The 24,925-nt window shown below is 37.5% G+C and overlaps 1 protein-coding gene across 9 annotated transcripts; it reads right to left on the minus strand.

Moving 5' to 3' along the window:
- Window positions 1-16,345: 16,345 nt before the first annotated feature.
- LOC115687860 (probable lipid phosphate phosphatase beta) lies at window positions 16,346-21,091 on the minus strand. 9 transcript variants are annotated; one of them, XR_008818067.1, is made up of 3 exons: window positions 20,380-21,091; window positions 19,855-19,928; window positions 18,650-19,511 (listed from the first exon to the last, which is right to left on the minus strand). XR_008818067.1 is itself a non-coding variant. In XM_030613561.2 (2 exons), exon 1 carries the CDS (start codon window positions 21,034-21,036, stop codon window positions 20,389-20,391), a length of 648 nt encoding a protein of 215 aa, XP_030469421.1. In that variant the 5' UTR covers window positions 21,037-21,091; the 3' UTR covers window positions 16,346-16,689; window positions 20,380-20,388. The 9 variants fall into 9 exon arrangements, 3 of the variants coding, with proteins under 3 accessions (XP_030469421.1, XP_056174364.1, XP_030469417.1); XR_008818065.1 differs by having other exon boundaries at window positions 18,650-19,783; XR_008818066.1 differs by adding an exon at window positions 19,676-19,783 and having other exon boundaries at window positions 19,855-21,091.
- Window positions 21,092-24,925: the final 3,834 nt, after the last annotated feature.

Below are 24,925 nucleotides of genomic sequence, written 5' to 3' on the forward strand. Positions count from 1 at the left end.
TCTGAATGTTAAGGGAGTGATATTTTAGCATAATATAACCTGGATGATCATAAATTATGAACAAATCGACAGTAAAGTTCATCATCAAATATCGTAAGACTAAACTTAGGTTCGGCAATCAAGATATCGGTAATAAGATAGAGAAAATTGTTTTATTTTTATTGCGCGTAACGCAAAGATAGTTTTTTTAATAGTTATTTAACTATTAAAAAACAATTAAAGAACTCAAATCATGAAAATGCGGCTGGCCTTCCATGACATTAATCTTTTACCTTGCTAATTATGTTGTTAAAAAATCACTATCGGAAAAAATAATATCACCCATTGCATACGTTATGACTTGAAATGAAAAGATAAAAAAGAAATGTTTAACCCATGATTCTAAAAGTCACACCACCATGTAATATTCAAATTCTGCCATGAAAAAAATTATATCATAATTTCTCAACTTTCAAATTGGAAAAAAAAAAATCAACCAATGATTCTAATAGGGCCACATCAACACAAATGCAATTCATACTCACCATCTCATTTAATTAAAAATATTTTGTTGGAATTTGTCAAAATGGAAACTTTTGGTTAGAAATGGTAATAGTGTGAATACATTAATTAAAAAGCGCAACTAGGGAAATAGTCAAAACTTCATAGGCAGGATAGCCTTTTTACTATTCAAACCCACTTCATATATTATAATATTATAGGAATTATGTAAAAAAAAATAGGAATAAAGTAAATGAGTGCCTCATTCACAATTACACGTAAACCTATATATTTTAGGTGTTCACCATTAAATGAAAACAAAAATTAAGTGGGCCCTAATATAAACAGTAGAAATTCAATAATTAAAAAAAAAAAAAAGCCAATTCATATAGATCGGCCCCCCCTAAATGAGGCTGCTTCAATTAGCTTGGCTTTTGGGTGAGGTCCCCTCCTCTAGCATACTTGGTTAATAATCCTTGTAAGTGTGTCCATGACTCCAAGCCATAGGCCTATTGACTTCTGCTTAGGATTTGCGTTGCTTTTATCTTAGGCCCCGCACCAAGTCTCGGGCAATTTCATTTTCGAAGAAATAAAACCTCCATGCCATCTCGCTTGTTTATGAGATTTTAATAGATGACATTCTAATATAGTATCGGAGCTAGGTTTCGTCTCAAATTTCAGTCAAGTGTGAGGCTCCCCGTTCGTCAACTCACATGTCGTATTCAGTTCGCTTTGCATCCATGTCGTCAGTCTAAGTTCACACGCGAGGGTGCATTTCATAACCATTAAGCCAATTTCATATGTTTCCTTACATAATTGTAATGTTTTGCGTGTGTGATAACAAAGAAATATTCTTGTCAATTTTCTGGTCACGGCCTTAATGAAATTGGTTCCTTTTTATCAGTGAAAAAAGGATGGGAAGGGGTTGACCAATGTTGGCGACCCTCTTGGACAGTGCTAGCGAAAATAGAGGCGGAGTTTATCTTGCACCATGGCATAATTGAACCGGTTTTGTAGACGAACCAAGACTTCTTGAGACCGGAGAGCGGTTAGGGGATTCGAACCTATAACCGAGTTGTCTCAAACCATTTGGGAGTAAGCTCTGTGCTACTAAGCTAATCGTCACGGTGGTTAATTAATAAATTAGGGCGGATAAAAGTAAATGTAGAAATGAATGCGGGAAAAGAAGTCACAATAGGAAACAACTGAAATCAATTTCCATTTTGTTTTTATTTGATATTACCTTATGTCCGTAAAGAGAGGGCCTTTAATAGATTTATTTTGATTCTTTTTACTTAAGAAAAGCCTTTTTTTTTGCCCAAACTATTGGACCCATTACTCGTATTGATGTAGGTAAATAACGCTAAGAATACTAAAAATTTATCGGAAACTAATTTATAAAAAAATGCATATTTCTTATATGGATATTTAAATATTTAAATCCTATTTAAATTCAACAATTAACTTTTGTATCTGTAAAAATGAGAAGGGCAGTAGCGTGACAATTTGAAGAAAACTGGGGACGATAAACTAGGAAGACGAAAATGCAGGTGCTGCCGAAATGCTCAGATATGCTGTTGGAACTGCAACTGTTCCCAATGGAAATGCATGGTGCAATAAAAATAGAAATGCATAGAAAACTATGCTTTAAAAGGTAGAAGTTACCCAAACTATTATATAAATAATATATGTAAAACCTTGAGAAAATATTTGAAATATCAATATTTGTATATTGAAATAGGTTTTAGATATATAGCGTTAAGAAAAAATATGAGTGTCCCAATTTTTATTTCAAAAAAATCCAAAGCTAAAAAGTAGAAGTTACCCCGACAAACTTAGGTAGCGAATGATAACCATTCTGTTCCGGAATGAGTTCCTGAACCAGAAATAGATTTTTCTATTTCTGATTCCTGGATAAGTTTCTGAGAAAAAAAACCCGTTTGATAATGACAAAAAATTTCTATTTCTAGAACAGAAACCCGTTTGATAACAGCACAAAATTTCTATTTCCTGAAATAAAAACCCGTTTGATAAACAACAGAAAATTCTATTTTCAGGAACAAAAATCCATTTTTTTAGAAATGGAATAAAAATAATAAAAAATCCGAAAAATTCATAAAAATCTTTAAAAAAATTCAAAAAATCCCAAAAAATTGAAAAATTCCAGAAAAAATATCAAAATGTCGAGAAAATAAAAAAATTTAGATTTCGGGAAAATAGGAAATTTGTTGAATTTTTTCAAAAAAAATCAAGAAATCAAAAATTTCAAAACTTCACAGAATTGCTTAAAATACTTTTGGCCACCCACTTTTAGTGAAATTTAAATTTTTTTAGGTGCCCAAAAAAAATCAAAAAATCAAAAATTTCAAAACTTCACATAATAGTTCAGAATACATGTGACCACCCACTTTGAGTGAAATTTAAATTTTTTAAGGTGCCTAAAAAAATGCAAAAACTCAAAAATTTCAAAACTTTACAGAATGGCTTAGAATACCTGTGGCCACCCACTTTGAGTGAAATTTTAATTTTTGGAGGTGAAAAAAAAGCAAAAAATCAAAAATTTCAAAACTTCACAGAATGACTTAGAATACATGTGGCCATCCACTTTGAGTGAAATTTAAATTTTTTTAGGTGAAAAAAAACATAAAAAATCAAAAATTTCAAAACTTCACAAAATGACTTACAATACCTCTAGCCACCCACTTTGAGTAAAATTTAATTTTTTTTAGGTGTCCAAATGGTTTTTTTTATTTTTTTTTATTTTTTTTGGTTCCTAAAGAAAATTAAATTTCACTCAAAGTGGATGGCCACATGTATTCTAAGCCACTCTCTGAAGTTTTGAAAATTTTCTTTTTTGCTTATTTTTATTTTTTTTTCGACACCTAAAAAAATTAAATTTCACTCAAAGTGGGTGGCCACAGGTATTTTAAGCAATTATGTGAAGTTTTTTATTTTTTATTTTTTTATTTTTTTCGGCACCTAAAAAAATTTAAATTTCGCTTAAAGTGGATGGCCACATGTATTCTAAGCCATTTTGTGAAGTTTTGAAATTTTTTCTTTTTTTCTTTTTATTTTTTTATTTTTTTCGGCACCTAAAAAAATAAAATTTCGCTCAAAGTGAGTGGCCACAGGTATTTTAAGCCATTCTGTAAAGTTTTGAAATTTTTACTTTTTTTCTTATTTTTATTTTCTTTGGCATATAAAAAAATTTAAATTTCACTCAAAGTGGGTGGCCACAGGTATTTTAAGCTATTCTGTTAAGTTTTGAAATTTTTTATTTTTTTTATTTTTTTCGGCACCTAAAAAAATTTAAATTTCACTCAAAGTGGATGGCCACAAGTATTCTAAGCCATTCTGTGAAGTTTTGAATTTTTTGATTTTTTGCTTTTTTTTATTTTTTTCGACACCTAAAAAAATAAAATTTCGCTCAAATTGGGTGGCCACATGTATTTTAAGATATTCTGTGAAGTTTTTAAATTTTAGAATTTTTTATTTTTTTTGGCAACTAAAAAAATTAAATTTTGCTCAAAGTGGGTGGCCATAGGTTTTCTAAGCCATTTTGTGAAATTTTGAAATTTTTTATTTTTATTTATTTTTTTCGGTACCTAAAAAAATTTAAATTTCACTGAAAGTGGGTAGCTACAGATTCTAAACCATTCTGTTAAGTTTTGAAATTTTTGATTTTTTGCTTTTTTTTCTCACCTCAAAGATCGTGACTTCTATATGAATATGTGTGTTGAAGAAAATGAATTCCTCATAAATGGTTCTCACTTTTGTTCCAGAAATGAAAAACCAAATTTTTTTTGGTTCTCATTTCTGGTTTCAGAATCAGTTTTGGAAACAAACTTGTCCCGGAAATAGAAAAATGAAATTGCGTTACCAAACGGGTTTCTGGTCCAAAACTGATTCTGGGAACAAAAAATCAATTCTGGACAGAACCAGAATGGTTTTCATGCGGCACCTTAAAACAAGACTGGAACTTTCACGGATATTTGGCAGGAAAGTTATCCTGTTGATGACAGAACGCCCTATAGTTTATACATTAAATATGATTTATTCCCAGTGGGGGCTTCTCATATGTAATTCATGGCACAAACGAGGGTTCCTCTCTCGATCGACACCAAACGTCACATGCACGTGAGCAAGTAATCAAACGTAGATTTCAAGGGAAGAAAAGGCCTAGAGAGCATGCCATGGATGTCAGAGAAGCAGAGCGCGACGATCAACGCGGGTTCAAAGTGATACTAGATGGTCGCTAATTAATGTTTATATCACGTGACATGTCGATGCAATATCACTCGTCTAGACACCCGCCACTAATCTCGATGAGCATTTGAAAGTAGCAACGGAAGAGAGGCGAACCCTTGATCGGAGCGGTCCATCAACACGTGGCTGAGACTCATTGGAAACAGAATGGGGATATTGCAAGTGGCCAAAGCTGATCTCACCCCACTTGCGAGACATGTGTTAGGCTCGCGGTTCCATCGTACACGCTTTGCCATTCTTCCCTCATTCGCTCTTTTCTATGAAAAGTTTCCCTTCTCTTTACGAGGTCGCACCATTCTCTTCTCTCTTCTCTCATCATCTTTCACATGTCCGACTACATCTGTCAAGGATTCCATATATACTGTTTATTGATATTTGCACTTTGATTTAACTCTACAAATAACTCTCTACATTCATACCCAAACTTTACCCTAATTGAATTGCTGTTATTCTTTCTCCGACATAATTGCATTCAAGTAATTCGTGGATATAAATGTTGTATTTATGGTGGGTTAATGGATCAACGAATGTGAGCAAAACGAGATACGTTGTTTCTATTCACGTATCTCATGTATTCATGTATTTCTTGGATTCGTGTATCTACTTAATTCTTTATTAATGTATTTCTTGGATTTTTGTATCTATTTAATTCATGTATCTACTAGATTCTTGAATCTATTTATTTCGTGATTCATGTACGTTTATATACATGAATTCAAAAATTCTATAAATAGAATTCAAAATCTTCATTCCGAGAAGAAGGATTCCGACAAGAAGCAAAAATCACCAATATTTCCTCTCTTCAAGTTTTCTCTAAGTGTGTCGGTTTCAAGAAGTGTTCGACAGAGTCTTGTTTGTATAGTGCAATACCAACAGGTTCGAGGTGTTGTATCTTGGGAGGCGAAGTTCGTGAAGCTGCTTAGCACCGTTGGCAGGAACTTATCGTCTTAAGGAGATTCGACTAGCCGTACCTCACCTCCAATTCTTGTTTATTTTGTTGTCGCATTCTCGATAAATTTTCAGATTACAACAAACAGTGTTACGTATTTTTCCCCAATACGTGTATTCTTCTCCTCCTCTTATTCTTCTTCTTCTTCTTCTTCTTTTCCAACAATAAATTCCAACCATTTCCTATCGAAATAATTTAGCTCATCTATGCGATAACTAAAGCAAACCCTTAGTAGCAAGGCTATAAATGTTGATAGATTGTTTGTAAAACAAACAAAGAGATGTCATCTCCCACAACAAAAAGATATGTGTGTGGACCAATATAAAAGCGAAAAGCTTCTAAGATTGAAGACAATGGAATAAGTGGACTAGACTCGCAAGTGCACGATTATTAGGCTCACTTAGCGCTTGGCAAGCTTGCACGCTCGAAGACCGGAATGGGCACTATCAACAGTTATTTTTTAAAATTTTGAATTTATAATTTTTTAAAACATGAAAATTTGTAACTTTTTGAAACAGTATATCTGTTCACAATATACTTTCAAAAGGGTGTAACATTTCAGCAGGATACAACCTTTGAAAGGTTATATCTATTCAAACATAATTTTTCATTGGTTCAATAACTTTCACTTTTTCAATTTTCTTTCTTTCTTAAAAAAAAGCAGCATTTATTCTCCAATTGTTTCATTTGAGAGCCCTTAGAGAAATACCATAATTGCTATATGGTATTCTCATTTTAAGACTTTGTTTTATCCTGAATAATTTTTGCTAATAACCATTAGCAACCTTGTAGAGTAAACAATTCCTTAAAGACAGTGTATTCACGCTTCAAAATCTGATTCCATTCTTCTCAATTATTTTTTCTAACAATTTTAAGGAGTTGTATCTGCACCAATGGAATTAGAGTCAATTAAAGTGATGAATCAAGACATGGTGAAATTGAATCGTTTTGATGGCAACAATTTTTCTCATTAGAGAGACAAGATGATGCTTCTTCTCACTGCCTTGGAGATTCATTACATTCTGGATCCCAATTTGATGAAGGATCCAAAGCCTGCTTGAAGGAGGACAGCCAAGTGTAGAAGCCATTGAAAGGGTCAACAAGGAGAAGAAAAAAAGTGAAAAGGATGAATTGCTTTGTCGTGGGCATATTTTAAACACATTGTTTAATCATTTATATTATTTATTCACTGAAATGAAATCTACCAGAGACATATGGGATGCACTTGAATTCAAATACAAGGCAAAGTAAAAGGTACCAATAAATATTTGATTGCAAAATATTTTGATTTTAAATTTATTGATACAAAACCTTTGCTGGTGCAAGTCTATGTCAACAAAATTCATGCCCTTAATATTAACATTCCAGAATCTTTTCGAGTTGGGCAATTTTGTTTTACAAACAAAGTGAGGGATTGTTTTTTTGTTTTTTGGTAAGGAACAAAGTGGGGGATTGTTGATGGCTAGTTTGTAAAACAAACAAATAGGTGTCTTGTCCCACAACGAAAAGATATGAGTGTGTGGACTATTATATAAGTGGAATGCTTCTAGCCTTACGATTGAAGACCATGGGTTAAGTGAACTACACTCTACAATACCCGCATGGGAGTATGCAATTATTAGGCACACTTAACACTTGGCACGCCTGCACGCTCGAGGACCAGAATCAGCGATAATTAACATTTATTTCTTTTTAAAATTTGAATTAATAGTTTTTTAAAACACGAAAAATTGTGTCCTTTTGAAATAATATGTCTTTTTACAATATATTTTCAAAAGGATACAACGTTTCAGCGGGATCTGATCAAACTTTGAAAGGTTGTATCAGTTTAAACATAATATTTCACGATAATAAATTCAACGTTTCTGATTCAATAATTTTCACTTTTTCAATTTTCATTCTTTCTTAAAAAAATAACATTTATTCTCCGATCGTTTCTTCTTGAGAATCCTTGGAAAAATACCAAAATTGCTATCTAGTATTTTCATTTTGAAACTTTGTTGTATCTTGAAGGATTTTTGCTAGTAATCATTAGCAACCCTGCGGGACAGATAATTCCTTAAGAACAATATATTGACGCCTCAAAATCTGATTATATTCTTCCCAATTATTTTTCCCAACGACATATATGTATGGATATGTGGGGTTTCTGTGTAGTTTCATGCAAATTATTGTACTTCGAGTAGAATGAAAGAGGTGTGGAGAGTCATAAATTATTGCTTTACCTTCCATCCAACATCGAGAGAAAGTAATTAGAAAATGAGAGAGCTCGTACTGGTGAAGCGAGTCACGGTGACCCTCACGGTACCTAGGAAACTTTTATCCGACATTCACCCCATTGCAAAAGTTGATATAGCAGGGACACCAAGTGGGGATTGGAGGGGAAAACACTTCAAAAAAGGAAAAAAAGAAAGGGGCAAAAATTAGGGTTATACAAACATTAAAACTGCATTTCAAGATAAAAATGAGAAGTAAATAAAGAGTGCTTTTGTTTCGCAGAAAATGAACGACTTGAAAAATATTTTCTAAAAATGACGGTTGTATTACTAACAAAAAAAGAATTAACTAAAAATATTTTCATCGGCCACGAAAATATTTAGACATAAATTGTTGTCAAATATGAAAACATTTTTCAAGTCATTACTTCTAACGATACATGCGATATATTTTTAGGAAAATATATTTCGAATCGTCTATTTCTCGCGAAACAAATGGAAAGAGAGTTATCACCAAATAAGGAAGGTCCAAGTCTCAGAGGACAGCAAAAGGAGAGTCTTAACAAATGCCCTAAAAAGCACCCAACAATGTTTAATGCTCTTGCAAATGAGGCATTATCATCCCAAACCTTCTGACCAAAGTTGGGGGGTTTACAGAGGCAATTCACAATATAGTTTTGGAAGGAAAAAAGGAATAACAATATGAAGAAGGTACTTGGGTCTAACGAAATCAAATCGAAATCGCTAAGTCCAAAAGATAATCATGTCAGGCCTTTGCGAGACAGGAATTATCTGCGTTATCTCTTCCCCATGTGGTGGTACAACATTAAGATTTGTGTTTTAAATCCCCTCCCCCATTCCATCTCGACCCCACCCAATGCATGGCACTGTCCATATCACGAGCCTCTCTTCTCTTCCGGGCTACATTCTCTAAAAGGGAACAAGAAGAAGAGAGAGTAGCACCTTGCTTTTGGGGCACATTATCTTTGCTCCCCCTTTATGTTTCATTATTTTTTATACCCACTTCCCAATCTTTCTTTTGATTAAGATAAATAAAATATATGTGAATCATTATTTTAACGTGCCAGTGCCCGCACGCCTCGTACTCTCAATTTTTTATGTATTTTTTGTTTTTCCTGAAAAGAAGATATACCCTATGGAAGTTTTACATTCCCGTGATTTCGAGCTCCGGACGAGAACCGAGATGAAGCATTTTAAGGACTTGCTTAGTCCAATCTTTCTTTTAACTAAGTTAAATAAAAGATATATATGTATGTATGTATGTATGTATGTATGTATTGTTTTCATTCTTTTTTAAAAGATCCACCACAAATGGAAGTATTGCTAAAACGGATCCTTTAAGGGCTGTGATGGTGGGTATCCACGTGATCATGTAGAGGGGGACAAAAGGATGCCTTGAGCAAGGGCTTTTCTTTTTTTTATGTCTAAAATTTGAGAAATGGGTGCTGCAAATTTTTAAGCATTGACAGTTTTTGTGCTGAAAATGCCAATAAAAAGTGATTTGCTAGTGATTAATCAAACTTAATTGTCTTTTTCGGCGAAACGTAATTTTCATATACCCTAAATACTATGTCTTAAATCTCACGTACAAAGGAATAAATTAAACCTCGCACTAGTTATCGTCGCATCATTCGGTAAACAAGATCTATCATTATCCGTGTAAAATTAACGTAACTTTTTTCTTTCTTTTTTGGAATGGATGTCAAGTCAAGGTACTTCTTGCTAAAGCGGTCTTTTGCACTCAGATCCTGATAATGCTACCATATGAACAGTATTTAATAAAACGCATATGCAATCTATATATTTAATGCGGGTCCAATTGGAGTGGAAAATTTTAAAAAAGTAAGAGTGTACTTTTACATGTGCATTCAGCATGGACATCGCCGCTAATGAATGCTGATTGCTTAAGCAAAGCATGCACGATAAACTTTAGTTTAGTCTAGTGGATTGCTTTCCTCGAAATCTCTCTCATCTTTACTATTTTTTTGCACAAGGGATCTAGTTATATCTTCCATTCTTTTAGGGCATACGTACAAAAGGATCAAGGATGTTTCATTGTGCTGCTTTTTTATCTGATATCGAGCGCCTCGAATTGGAAAAAAATAGAATAGTAATAGCTGGAGATCATGGATATTAAGTTCATCTAAATTCGTGCAATAATTTTCTTTTCCTGATTCTTAAAGTTAAAATTTTCTTCCGGTCTATTGGAAAAGATTAGTTAGTAACTTTTTTCTTCTCAAAAAGTCAATACAAACGGACCCAAAATTTCGATAAGAAAAGATTCCTTTAATCTCACAAAAGTGACATATTTTCTACCCTTTTGACTAATATTTCCCTCCCCTCCCCCCCCCCATTCATTGACTTTGAAAGAGTCTAGCCTTTCCCTCGGATGCGAAATAATTACGTTAATGTGAAAGTACATAGAGAAAACTACAGCTCGTAAAAAAGCATAGAAAGAGGAAAAGGAGATCACATATTTAGGGATCGTTTGAGCCGCTCGATCGTTAAGTAAATTGATCTGGCAATACATGGCGAGTACGCGAGTTCCACTTCAATCGCCCTTATATCTCACTCAACTATTCATTTTTCTATTGCGTACTTTGTTCCTCTCTCTGAGTCTCTTGCATGCACGTACGAGATTTTCCGACGAAAATTCTCTAACCCTTACGGTGCTCCCATCGATGCGAATTGGCACCAGCCTTGAGCAGATGTTTTCATGTGTTTGCCTAGCCAAACCTAGATTTCCTCAAGTTGGTCCTGCTCTCCATCTCTTCAAGTTCTTGGAAATGCATAGTGGAGGACAGATTCAGAGAGCATCGTGTCACATTTTCACCAATAAACTTCACATATATATTATTATATATTTGGGGTCCTTTGCAGCAGAAAAGTGGGGACAAAATTCAGACTAATAAATAAATGTACTTGAATGGCTATTGATAGCTGATCCCTTTCCAACACCTTTGAGAGTGTGCCGTATATATTAATTGAGTGAGCTCCTCCCAACGGCAAACAAGTAGACTCTCTCTAGAGATTGATCCAAGGAGTTGCTCCAGTGTAAACATATTCTTACTCCGCACTTTGAGATTTGAATTTGAATCGCCACGTTTGCGCATTCTCACGAAATCACCCTCGAGAGCACAAACCTATGCGTTTCGGGTAATTATCCGACGTGAATAGAATGAAAATGCCATCAAACTCGATGGAGATCAGTCGAGTACTTAAAGAGTCATGAACACCCTGTTAATATATATGAAAATGTACACTCCCTACAGTCTTTTGAAGTTTCTTTGTCTATGAAATTTGTGGTGGCGTGGTGCCTCTACAATCTGTCCTACTTTAGACTTTGACTATGCGGGCTATACCGACCGGATGGATGAGACGAAATTAAAAATTCAACTAGTTTTGCACCAAATTAGACTTGGATAAGGAATCTAAATAATTCCAACTACATTGTATGTGTGCTCCCACATATATAGCAAACAACTGCCTGTCTTAAATTATGTCTGCTTTTATTTGTTTGCTTCTACTTTTGCCTTTTTTAAACGCGACATTTGATTACTATTCAATCATGAAAACATCGGATATTGATTAATATACAGAAGTCCAAATCCAAAGTTTTGGAAGTAATGAAAAGTCTGTAATAACTATTAAATATCTAAAAAAAGCTTTATTATTTCCAAGCGGGAAATTACTTAAAATGAAATTCTCGTTGTCTTGTCCTTTAATTAATTATTTCGAACCCTTCACTTTTTGTGGTAATCTCAAATTTCGAAATTAGATGCTGGCCAAAGAAAAAATATCAGAATCGGATGAATTTGGCCACCCCAAGATCTTCTGACTTCTGGGTCCGAGAAAGTAGCTTCCCATGCAGCGGAAAATATAGAAATTTAAGGCACAATAAACAGGAATATGACCAGCAGAGGGAAAATGTGTCAAGCTGGGTATGATATCATTGTCAGAAGATGCCCCGACATATGCTGTGATGATCATGGTTGGCATCGATCTAGAAGGAGCTGTAAAATGTGCTTCTAACGGAGTTACACATATAACATATATATCATGCTAGAAAAAGAAATGAAGAACTATAGATATTTTTCTGTGGTTGATTTATCAAATGGGTCATCTATGTCTCAGTTTTTTTCTATTTTTCTTTTTTAATTTTTGGTCGAATCATCTATGTCTGAGTTTGGACTCTCGTATATATGAGACTTATATAAAAAAGAAGAAGAAGCCTCGGGAAATCGTATTGTGAAAGACATAATCACAAGAAAAAGGATACCGGCTATTGAACGCATTTAAAATGACAAAATATAACGACAAAAATGATGTTCATATCTACAATGGAAATGATCCAATGGGTTTTGTTTTCCGACCGAAAAAAGGGTTTTGTTCTCTTTTCATCCCCTGTTGGAAGAAAATTTTTTTGATTAGACTTCTACTCGATCAATTACAAATATCGACATTATTCTAGATGAAAACTTAACTAAAAAAGTAATTGTACGACGATTTTATACGCGCACAAAAGTCCCTTTCTCCTTGCCTTTTGACCTAATAAAGGGGGTCATCATAATAATAATTGCTCAGGCTCGAGACAATTTTTAGCCTTTTGAATCACTTGAAATTTCGAATTCGAAAGAGGACGAAAGAGAACATCGAAACAGGAAAAACCCCCCATTGGGGGCTAAGTTGACGGTCGGAAAACGAGCAATCAAATCCATGTTTCCACAAGTACTAAACAACAATAATTGAAACGGAAACACCAATGATATTTATGAGAGGAAGACTAACAATCGCAATCTCATCGATTTCGAAGGAGAGGGGATTACAGCAACAATTTTTCCAGTTGGGAAACAGCTCAATTTTGCACTAGCAAAAGGGTCCCCATGGCTACGCGAATGTCCGGACCAAAGCTCTCATCAAGGTGTCGATGTTATATTTTACATCAAATCAAATCACACAATTATGTGTCTCCCCAGCACTACATGTGCCTCCCCATTCCCCCTTCCTCTCTCCATGTTTGGGATCATCCCATCATCAGTGAAGCTCTCATGTACGATAGAAAGTTAGGGTTTAGGGTCCATTTGTTTGAACGAAAATTTGTTTTCGGAAAATTGTTTTCTAACTTTTCGATCTTTAGATGACGAAATATTAATCAATTTACAGGAAATGTTTTTCATAAAGTCAAAACAATAGGCTTAAATTGGGGGAAAATAACTTTATTTTCTGACAAAGGAAATCGCATTCCCTAAACTACCAAATCAATAAAAATTAGCTATTTTTCTTGAAAATGAATTTCATGGAAAATATTTTCCTTTATCATGAAGAGTAGTTTTTTTTGGAAGAACATGAAGAGTAGTTTAAACGCACCCTTAATCTAACTTCTAAAATGAGGGTTCAATACATAAATCGTTGACGAATGCTCTCCTTGCGTTATTATTCACGATTATTGACCCGAGTAGTTTCGCCGAACCAAGGCCATGAAGTGGGAATCAATTAGGGGTTCGATCACCACGATATGCACACCTTGTTTGAAGGCAATTGGTCTAGTCTCGATTTCAAACTTTGTTATGCAAAGGCCCCATGATTGTACCATGGCATGAAAAAGTACATGGAAATGCGACGACGATCCATACCTAACCCATACTCACGATTGCCGATCTTTCATGCCGACGCCCTCGTTGCCCTCTCTTATGACTTAGCGAACACACGAGGTAGATAACCTAGATTGGCCCCATGTCACGTGGTATCGTTTGACATATTGAACCCTCTAAGGGTGGAAATGCACGGAGTGGTTGAGTCATTGCTTTTCCTCTGAACCAGCGTCAAGTCATTGTTTTAGGGTTCGGGCCAAAAGAAAAGAAAAGAAAGATAGTCTTGAAGAGATCATGGGAGAACCTTAGGTCAAAGACAGTGACAAGCTACTAAAGGATTGCCCGTGCAACTATGATGTTATTATTAGGGTGACTCGAGGTTCCTAATGACAATGACCAGCTGGCTTATCAAGACCATCGCTTGTATGAACATCAAGAACCTCGTGCAAAACAATTATTTATAGATATTCTTTCAGAAGAATATAGTAAACATCCATCGCAAAAGCACGTCACGTGAAGTTTGGGCTTCGCGGATAAAAATCCAGAACGCGTGCATTTTCTCCTTCACATCTCTTCAGTAATCGGGGCGGTACCGGGCACTGGACACTCCGGCGAAAGAAGGGAAGAATGAAGATCGTTCGTTTATATTGCCTGTGAAATGCATCCTGACTGCCCTCAAACATATAAGCCTATGCGAGGCGATTCGGCGACGGAACAAGTTGAATTCACTCCCAGATCGCAAATTGAGAGGATCTAGATGCGGCAAAGTGAGTACAAATTTACAGGATCGTGTTAAGGATTGTCACTGAGACAAAATAAGAGAAGCAGTTTGACGTAGACCCAAGAAGTGGGTCAACAATCTCCATTTCCTCATTCAACCAATAGCTGGTGCCAGAGGCCGGCCCCTACAATGGCAGAGAGAGAGCCACTTGGAAAAAAAATTAATTTAAAAATTAAAACATTAAAATTTCGGGTCCTACGGTGTTGACCCGACCCGGTCCCACGAGATATATTTCCGGAAAGAAAAATGGTGGAGCCAAAATAAGGCTTGAAGTTAGCGCTGTATATAGAGATTTTTTTTCATGACAGTGCAAGTTTTTCCATCTTACCATACTCTGCATTTGGTCGCGAGGACAAGGAATATTGCAATTCGCGATGCTTTACACTTGATTACGATGAAATGTAGATACAGTATCGTACTGTGATAAGAAATCTCGAGAATATGGTACATTTACTGTGTCGGTTTTGCTCTTTTCTGGTTATTTTCATTAATTTATTCCCCTTTGATTTTCCTCAGGAGACAGAACTCGCTTCCTAGTTTTTCAATGCAAGACAGCAAATGATTTCTATTCGTTTCCCGAGCCACAATAATGCTCGGGGAAAGAAAAGAAACAAAAAAAAAGAGAGAGGAAGAAGATGGACCAGAAGTTATCGTGGGGAGTTGGAGTACTACACTGAGAACAACAGCAGTTGAGCAAGGCCACAGCACATGCATGCATTACGTGCAGTAGCTGCGTTTTATGCAGACATCTCTCTCTCTACTGCCACTTCTGCTACTGCTGCTGCATAGATTAAGGTCTATAAAAATTGAGGATCATGCAGTAACATTGGTGAAAAACCAAAGTCAGCAGCCAGATGGGTGGAAGATGCTCAGGGTAGGTGCCAGCAGATGCTTGGATTTTGATTTTCAGAACATTGAAGCTGGTGGGGTTATGGAAAACAGCTGAGTCAGAGACACGGTTCATCTTTTCCAGACTCTACCAACATTTCTCTCTCACAAAAGCGAAAAAAGAAAAAAAGAAAGAAGGGGAAATGATCTTATTGTCAGTCCCTTTGTTTCTGAATCTAGCTGTCCAGGTTCCTCTGTTCTGTTGCAATCATATGGGGAATTGGTACACTAGCGTAAACTCAGAAAGTGAAAATTCATTCAATCCTTCAAAGGCTTTGTGGTCCTGAGCTGCTGAGCATGTGGCTTAGGCAGATCTCCTCAGCGTCTATCAATTCACCGCCACACGCTAACTCCCACAGTATCAGTTTGGACTCCAAACCCATTTAGCCTCACATGCTTGCATTGCATGATGGGATGATTCGTTTGGACTCCCACAGTATCCTACAAGCTAACTGAGAAAAAATTTATCGTGCTTAGATTCATCTACATGTGTCAGAATCTAAGCACAAAAGTTCCTCTGACTAGTGCCCTGACGAGAAAAGAGTTGACCGGTCAAGCTTCCAGGTAAATCAGGGTCGAAGTCTTCCAAACTCAAAAAAGTCCAACGCACCAGGTAGGGGACCATGACCAGAACTTAGATGTAGCAACTAAAAGTGGAGATGATACCATGCTGTAAATTGCATACGAGACAAGTAAAACGAGCAGTCACTTACTCCCAACCCTACTTACCCAAAAACAATGACCGTCCTTCCTATTTGTGATGAATTTCCAGAATATAGCTACGATCCACGATTTGTTCGGCACTGGTTCAAGTAAATGGCATAGCATAATTACTGAGCTAACTTGTTTACAGACCTCTAGAACAACGTGTACCCCAGGATACAATAATCCATGGCGTTCAGCATAATGTAAAGCATTTACTCTTAGCTCTGTGGATGGTGGACATCTATGGCCCAGTCAAACCACGAGATTACCAGCACATGAGCAAATAGAGTTTGTGCGAAACAGTGTAACATTCTCAAACTCCCTCTCTTTCTCCCAAGCTCCTTCACATGCGCTAAAGCGGGCCTTCTAGGATTCGAAAACTATGACCAACTCAAGCAAAGAAAAGCTGGCGTTTGCATATGCAGGCTGTCCCACCACTTTGACAAGCTTCCTCAGCCAAAAAATGAACCTACTCATTGTCCAAGAGCCACTTTTTATCAACAAAAGTTTGGGGACCATCCCTTAGAACATAGAGCGAATAAGAACCAATTTGTGTCCAGGACCCCCACGATAAGTGGATACCCCTAAGTAGCTAGATGATTGAATTTGACTAATGCTGGTCACAATCGTCAAAGAGAACCCTAAGCTTTTGTAAGGAAACATGTTCAAAGTTCAAAAACCTCTTATCTCCTTATGAGCATCATAGTTGGAACAATTCATGGGAAAGGTAATGATAAGATGGACGCCCGCGCTTTAGCTAGAAGATATTCCAGTCGCCTCCATCCACCGAACCTGAATAATGCCCGAATAATGATTAAGCCTAGCATTGTATGTACTGTTCTGGGCTTTAGGTGTTAGCTACCCAATAGGTCAATCTCACAAACAGAGGGACTAAAGTCCCTTTTCCTTGGTATGGCTCACATTTTTAATCATTCGTTTCTAGAATGGTTGCAGCAAACAAATAATTGCAAGCAACAATATAGCAAGTTTGTCATGTCCTTTTGACTCCAACAGCCAGCAATCAATCAATGAGCTCCAACTACAATTAATCTGATGAATCAAATCATTTGATTTGAAGACGTTAGGTAAGTTACCACGTTAACAGCTACATGATTAAAGACTCCGTTGCTCCAGAAGATGGACTTGACAAAGCTTCACTTTAACATCAAAGATACATTGAGTGCAGACGACAGCACGCTTAGTATTCAACTCTGCAGTTTCTTCCGACAACCAACAAAAGCAAAAAAACCAAATTCTCTGCAATTTATTCCATACATTGTCTTCCCTATAATAATGGGTTGATTCTGTGTTCAACTAAGCAGTTATTCCATAATCCTGAAATGATTTCATGAAATGAATAATCATCTGCAATTGGTGTAATAAAAAGAACCTTTCCAGATGAGTTCAAGCAGTGAATAGGTGTAGAATTTAGGTCAAGGGAGCGAGAAAAGTTGAGTGGAGCAAGTTGAAAAGTTTCTGTAGATCTCCTTCAAAATCTTGTACACAAAATAAATTCACAATATAGATTCTAGCGCAGGTCTAGCGACCATGAGAGCAGCGGCTGGTCCACCAATGACTACAAGTTTTCCGCTAGTATAGACAATTTACACATAATTTAGCATTCAAAGGTTGCAGATTATTTAACGAAAACAGTAATGTTTTAGCATGAGGATCAAAGGAGCTGTAGGTAACGAGGCTGCTGGCTAATAAATATTCTACCAGCCAAGAGTCAAAAGGCCACCGTCATAACATCACCTGCGTGCTCTGTTTTTAAACACGCTATTTGCCACTTACAAGATCCTATTCTTTTTTTTTTTTACTTTTTGACACTTAAATTCACAACCACAGTAAGGACGGAGGATCAATTCAGACCTCAAAGGCAAAAATTTCAAAAAGTCTTTTGAGTTTACGTTGTAGTTGTTTACTGTTAAGCAGCTGGAAGTTAGTCGTTTTATAACTGTCCTTACGGGGGCACTTTTACTAAAGAAATATGGGATAATGACACAAACAGTCCCTGAACTTTGTCTAATGTGCAATTTAGTCCCTAAACTTTTAATTTGTTCAATGTAATCCCTGAACTTTAGCATAATGTTCAATTTGATCCATAAACTTTTAATCTGTTCAATGTGGTCTTTAGACTTTTAGTACATGTTCAATTTAGTCCATGAACTATTTAAAAATGTTCAATGTAGCACCTGCACTTAAATTGATAGAATGACTATATTGAACATTTTCAAATAGTTCAAGGACTAAATTGAACATATACTAAAAATTCAGGAATCACATTGAATAAATTAAAAATTCATGGATCAAATTGAACATTAGGCTAAAGTTCAGGGATTACATTGAACAAATTAAAAACTTAGAGACTAAATTATATACTGTATCAAAATTCAAGGACTGTTTGTGCTATTTTGCCAAGAAATATCCGAAGGACAAACAAGAAACGTGCCATGATTCTGTACCTTTCCCTTTAAAGAACGCTTTTCATATTCGCCTCGCTCAAAAGCCAAAAGCTAAGGAAGAGCAGCTTTTCTTTTTCTCGAGTAGCTTTCGTCTACCTAGGATGTCAGCTAGTACTAGGTATTAAAGCCAGAGATGGAAGAGAAGAATCAAAAGGAGCCCTCCACTACATGGGCTCAAACACCAATGGGCCAAACTGAAATTCAGCCGAAAGCTCCAGAATAAGAGGAATCTAATTCATGCACAAATCGAAACCACTCGAATGCAGAGGATAACAACAGAGCAAGAGTAGCTACTGCGTCTAAATTATATAAATCGAATACAAAATGTACGACGACTGGATGCCTTTCATGATGTTGTCCAATATTTACAGACCCCACGGGTAGCGCAATTTACAAGAATATTAAGGGAAGACACTCCCTCTCAAAGTCATCTGACATCTTTGTGACACGTAAAGAAAATATGTCGAAGAACTCACATTCTGACTCGCGAAGAAGTAAATAAACTAAGGTCCAAAGATTCGTAAGACAAGTAAGATCAGCCTAAGCTCATGTTGGTACGCACCTCTCAGTATGTATTTGCATCCTGAGAGTAAATAAACTCTAGCAACTGATATAATGTTTCGCCACAATGACAGCTCAAGATGGCAATTTTTTCTTGCAAAAGAGCTGAAGATGGCACTCAAAGACTGTAAATATGATTCTACCCCTTAGCATGGACTGATAAATTTGCTTGTATATAAAACAGATGGAGACTCGTGCAGCTTGTGCAGGAATCCATTTGTAAAGAGCTAACATTGCCCTGCAAATCAACCCGGTTAACTGCAACTTGCCTGCTGCCAACTATCTGCTTGGCAGTACATCAATGTGTATTGTCATCCAAGACTCCGTCCAACCATTGACTACCTCTTCGCTCCACAGACTTGGATCAACATTTAACTAAGAGATGGGACTACCGAGAGTGCAGTAAGCGAGTCTAAGAGACCACAATCACCATCAACCTAGTTTATCCACCAGTGACTTATCTCATGATCACCTTTCACTGGAAATTCTAAATTCACCTTCAACCATTCTAGGTGAATGATTAAAAACTACAAGAGCTTCATGACTACTTCGCAACCACCATGAGGCCCACTCTTCACCAATCATCGCCTTCAATCAATGAATCCAAAACATGTATTGATAAAATGAGATGTTGATAGAGAGATTTCAAACAAAAATTAGGAAATCAGACATGACAGCTTCACATGCCAAGCTGTGAAACTTCACAACATGCTCCCATGCATGCAGGGATCAAAGGAACAAGGAAAAATTACTTCTAAGACCAAGATCTTTTGGAAGAGAACTTCAACCGGTAGGTGCAAAGACTGCCCTTCCAATTGTTGACAAACTGCCTTCAAGGGGCTTGCACAAAATTCAATTCACTGGAAGAACATAAGCAAAACTTATGCCGGGAGACCCATCGTTTCTCAAGTGTTGCAATTGGGCGACATACCAATAATCCAAAGATTGCCATGCTGCAGCCTGGTAAGCAGGAAATTCATGTCCTTAAAACTCAGCATAGCCAGCCTGTTAGCATGACGAATTCGTATAAGAGGGGCCAACCGATGCCAGTACTACATGGTCGGTAATGTGCGCCTCATCCCGCATAATCCTAAGTGACTACTAGATAAATCTATTTATCCATAGTTCAACATCCCACCTGTACTACTTTACAGTATTCCCTTAAAACTCAACTAAAAACCGGCTTACTATGGAACAAGCTCTCCGCAACACACCGACACACATAGCTCAAGTCCAATGTGAGGTTGTTGTTATCCACCAAATAAGTGCAACATTCTTGCGGTAGAACATCATTCATGGAAAATGACAGGCTCTAATGACATACAAATTTCGCAACTTTTCGCATTGGAGTGATCTTATCATCAGTAGATTACAGTAATTTCTCTCTCTCTCTCTCTCACTCACCTATCTATCAATCATAGTTAACAAAAGATCAGATGATATGAAAACTTCTTACCTCAAAACACTACAACCTCAGGTAACGATGCGCAAGCCAACCTTCGATCACACCCAAGCACGCTCCGGCCAACACGTCGCACACGTAATGCCGTCCGAGCAAGACTCTAGAATTCGCCGTCGCCGCCGCCCAAGCAGAAGCGACCAAAACCACGAGCTCCACAAACTTCCGCTCGCTGCCGTCGGCAATCCACCGATCCACGAATCCGCCGGACCTCGATTCGACGACGGCCCCTTCCATCGCGTCAGCCGAGAGGTAGACCAGCGCGGCGACGAAGAAAACCCTAGAGGCGTGTCCGCTGGGGAAGGAGTAGTGGTCGACGGAGACGGCGACGCTCATGTTCTTGTTGTAGACGGGGCGAGGGCGGCGGAAGAGGAGCTTGACGAGGCCGACGAGAGCCAGGTCGAGGAGGAGGCCGAGGATGAGCGGAGCGAGGAGAGGGCGGAGGGAGGGGATCGGGGAGAGGTAGAGGGAGAGGGAGACGGGGAAGAAGAGGCGGAAGTCGGCGGAGAGCTCGAGGAGGAGGAAGAGGGGGCGGGGGAGGAAGTTGTGGCGGTGGAGCAGCCGGGAGAGGGAGGCGTCGACGGCGGAGAGGCGGCGGAGGAGCGCCGGCGCCGGCGCCGCGGTGGTCGGGGTGGCGGGAGGAGGAGGGTCCATGGGGGGCGTCGGGCGACGGGTCGGGTTGGTAGTAGGATGTGGCAGCTTGTGATTGGATTCCGCAAATGCTGCTTTTCCGATCGAAACAGCATATATTGGGACGATTCTAATATTCGAATTTGGAAAAGAAAACAAAACGATTATAATATTGTTGATTTAAAAGAAGGGTTAATACACGAAAAATTCCAAACTTGTACACTTATGATAAATTTACCACAAATTAATTTTTTAATCACCAAAAATCCTAAACTGGTACACTTATGACAAATTTGCCAAAAACTAACTTTTTTATCACCAAAAACCCTAAACTGATACATTTGTGACAAATTTATCTTCCATTAAATAGGATTAATACCACGAAAATCACAAATTGGTAAATCTATGACAAACGGAAGGGTAAAACCCCAAACTGGTAAACCCGTCAACTGCCACGTGTCATTTAACTTAGCGATTTGAAGGTAAAATTTAACGGAAATTAAAGAAGGGTAAATCTGTCACAGGTGTACCGGTTTGAGATTTTTCGTGGTATTAACTCGTTAAAAAAATGAGTAGTTAATTATTGCTCAATTAACTTATCAGTAAATTAACCTATTTTTGTGAGAATTTATCAAATGTAAATTTGCTTTTCTGAAAATTACCCGCTCTCTAAAAAATTATCAATTTTTATTTATAGAACTTTATTGACATAAGAATTATTTACCGACTCTTACTAACTCTAAATGTTCGAAAATTACCAAATCTTACGTAAAGTTATTACGGTTCATTTGATTTTCTCGGAACGTGTGTTATATATCTCGAGAAAGAGTTGACAACCCGAAAAATAATTAGTAACTCACTTAAAATTAAGGTTAATAACGTGATATAATAGTCGGTAAGTTACGCCAACAGAAGTCAGCGAAGTTACATCGGCGAGCTATGCCAAAAGCTCAATCGTTTCGTCACATGTGTTAGGGGGGGCCCGTCCACAATCGAACGAAAATATTTAATAGAAAGGATGGTACCATCCGTAACGATGCGGTCCATTCGAAATTAGGTGATTTGTCACGATTCGTGTCCAACATTTTTATTGAGAAACGGGCCTAATCTCCAAAGTAATATAAAAGTTAAACCCTTCCAAATTTCATCTTATTATCAGTTGGGTTCGTGAAGGTTGGGCCCATGAAATGAGCAAGCCCAAGCTTGGATTTTTCTGGATCCGACGTGATTAGGGAATTCGGACCCGTTCAACATCATACTGATCGAGTCCCACGATGGATCTGGTCGTATGGAGCGATTCGTAAGTAAGCAGTCGCCTCTAAATGGTTATCTCATTGTCGGGTTGTTAAGAGTATTTCTTGCGAAGCCGGGCCCTGGAGAATCGAATGGGTCGAATCGTTATGGATGATGTCACGACGGAATTCTCTTCGGTGGATGTGCGGCCCGTGGACGAATTGTGCCCAGACCCGATAGACAAGGGCGGGGAATGATCGCTGGGGGCAAGAAGGCTCAGATAAAGTGTGGCTTTCGATAGGCTTCGAGGATTGTGGGGGGCATGAATGAATCAAACCAGATTTCTAATAAGGGAGTTTGTAACATCCCCGGAATTCAAAATAGGATGTAAAGAGGTCCTATTGAGTCGCTTGTAAACACACACCCGACGTTTAACTTGGATCATTATAGCTTGTCCTCCTAACGACATAATTTTGTAATATATATAGAAATTATGTAATTCATGATAGTAAAGATCAAGTCGGCCTAATTCACACATTAAACAACCGTCGTTGATAGTGACAGACAAAATTAACATTACGAATGCAATAGCCAACTTAATAAAGCATCAAGGTCGAGCTATTATCAATGTTGCGATCGTCGGATTTGCGAATAACTACTTTCCCATAAACTTCCCTAAAAGAAGTCCATCGAGCATAATGCGATATCCAGACATTTCTGCTTCGAGCTCCCAACATCTCTCATAGGTAGGATTTCAAACGAACGATAGAATCACCTCATCAAATTAAGTTGGCGGCTTCGCCGGTAATATCCGAATTAAAATTATCTTTTCTGGCGAGAAATCCCAATTAATTTTTTTTATAATCAGCATCGTTTACTTCCGCATTAGAAAATCGTCTCTGGCGAGATGGCGTCGTCAACACGTAGCCATTAATGGGGGTCCCCAACGGAACAAAGTAATTCAAATTAAAAATAAATTAATCGCAACGCATTTATGGAGGCGAGCAGAGGCAAGACCGATATCGCATTTAATTTATTTTTTTATTAATTTCTTTATATCGCATTTAAGTTAGTGGAATTCTTTAAATTCGCGCACTTAATATTCGATATTGGTCAACACACAAGCTAAGTTGAACTGCACAAGTTAGTCAGAGAAAGTTCGTCCGTATTTAATTTTCCCAATGCATAAGAAAAAGTAAAAAAAAGGGTGCCTAGATAAAAGCAAGGAAAATAAAAATAAAAAATAATTAATATCACGAAAAATCGAAAATTGATACACCCGTGATAAATTTATCTCAACTAAAAACCAAAAAATGGTACTGACAAATTTACTCCCGTTAAATTAGATTAATATCATGAAAAATCATAAATTGATAAATCTGTGACAAATAGAGAGGTGAAACTCTATATTGATATACCCGTCGACTGTCATGTGTCATCCAATTCAGCAATTTGATGATAAAATTTACGGAAATTAATGGAGGGTAAATTTGTCATAGGCGTACCAGTTTAGGATTTTTTATGGTCAAAAAATTAGTTTTGGATAAACTTATTATCGGTGTATCAATTTCGGATTTTTCATAATATTAACTTAAATAAAAAAAATCGAAAGGTACCCATACTGTGCCACTGGACAACGAGCCAGGTTGTTTCTTTTGACAGAAAAACTCACCTTCTTTTCAACACGCAAAAGGAGAAAATAAATTATTGATTTTTCCCAAGACCTAAGTTGTTTGTTTTATGAAAAAAATTAAATAAAATACAATAAAAATAAGAATAAAAATTTAAAATTTATAAATAAAAAAAAACACATGCTAATGCTCATTTTGTCACGGTCTTTTGTTTCGGCACGAAAAAGTTCAGACTCTAGTGGTGATAATGATAGCGTAGCATGCATGCATAAATTTTGAAGCAAGTTGAAGAATGCGAGAAATTCGTGATGATTATTAGGGTTAATCTTTCGTATTGAAGCGCGCAAAAGTTGGAACGTCGTTCCCGGAGAAAATCAAGACTGGGCAGGCGTGAAGAGCTAAAGGCAGGAAAAAAGCCCCAAATTAAGCAGCAATTCCAAGTCCAAAAGTCGCCAAAAGATTAACCACGTTTTTGAGTTATGTCTTATACCTCTTTGCACTATTTGTACGTGTGATAGGCCGAAGGAGTAACTTTAGAAGCTCGAGCATTTTTATGAGAAAATGGTGTGCTCGACATACAATTTCTAGAAACTAATCGGGAAAATTATCAAAAAAGTCATAAATCTTTTGCAGTTGTGCCAATTCAGTCCTAAACCTTTTGCAAACCAGCCAATTCAGTCCTTTTGGCCGGCCGGCGCTCACGTGGCCGCCGGCCGGCTGACGGGCCGCGGGGCGGCGTCCACGTGGTAATATTTTAAATATTTTTTTTATTATTTTCGATTTTTTTTCCTTTTTTCTTTTTTTTTTCTTTTCCTTCTCCCCCCTGGCCTGTCTGGCCAGGGGGGAGGCTCGCCGGCGAGGGCCTAGCTCCGGTGAGGCGGGGCCCGGCGGCGGCGAGGCGAGCCGGGCCCTCGTCGCCGGCCGGGCGAGGGCGGAGCTCGCCCGGCCAAGGCGAGCTCCGCCCGCGTAGCCGGGCGAGCTCCGCCCTCTCCCAGATCCGGCGAGGCGGAGCTCGCCTTGGCCGGGCGAGCTCCGCCTCGCCTAGCCAT

Source organism: Syzygium oleosum, unplaced genomic scaffold, assembly GCF_021117445.2.
Source record: "Syzygium oleosum isolate NSW1041296 unplaced genomic scaffold, Sole_v2.1 Sole_v2.15, whole genome shotgun sequence".
NCBI lineage: Eukaryota > Viridiplantae > Streptophyta > Magnoliopsida > Myrtales > Myrtaceae > Syzygium > Syzygium oleosum.

Coding starts and splice junctions, on each gene's coding strand:
- LOC115687860 (XM_030613561.2), bottom strand. CDS start 21,036: ATGGACCCTCCTCCTCCCGCCACCCCGACCACCGCGGCGCCGGCGCCG.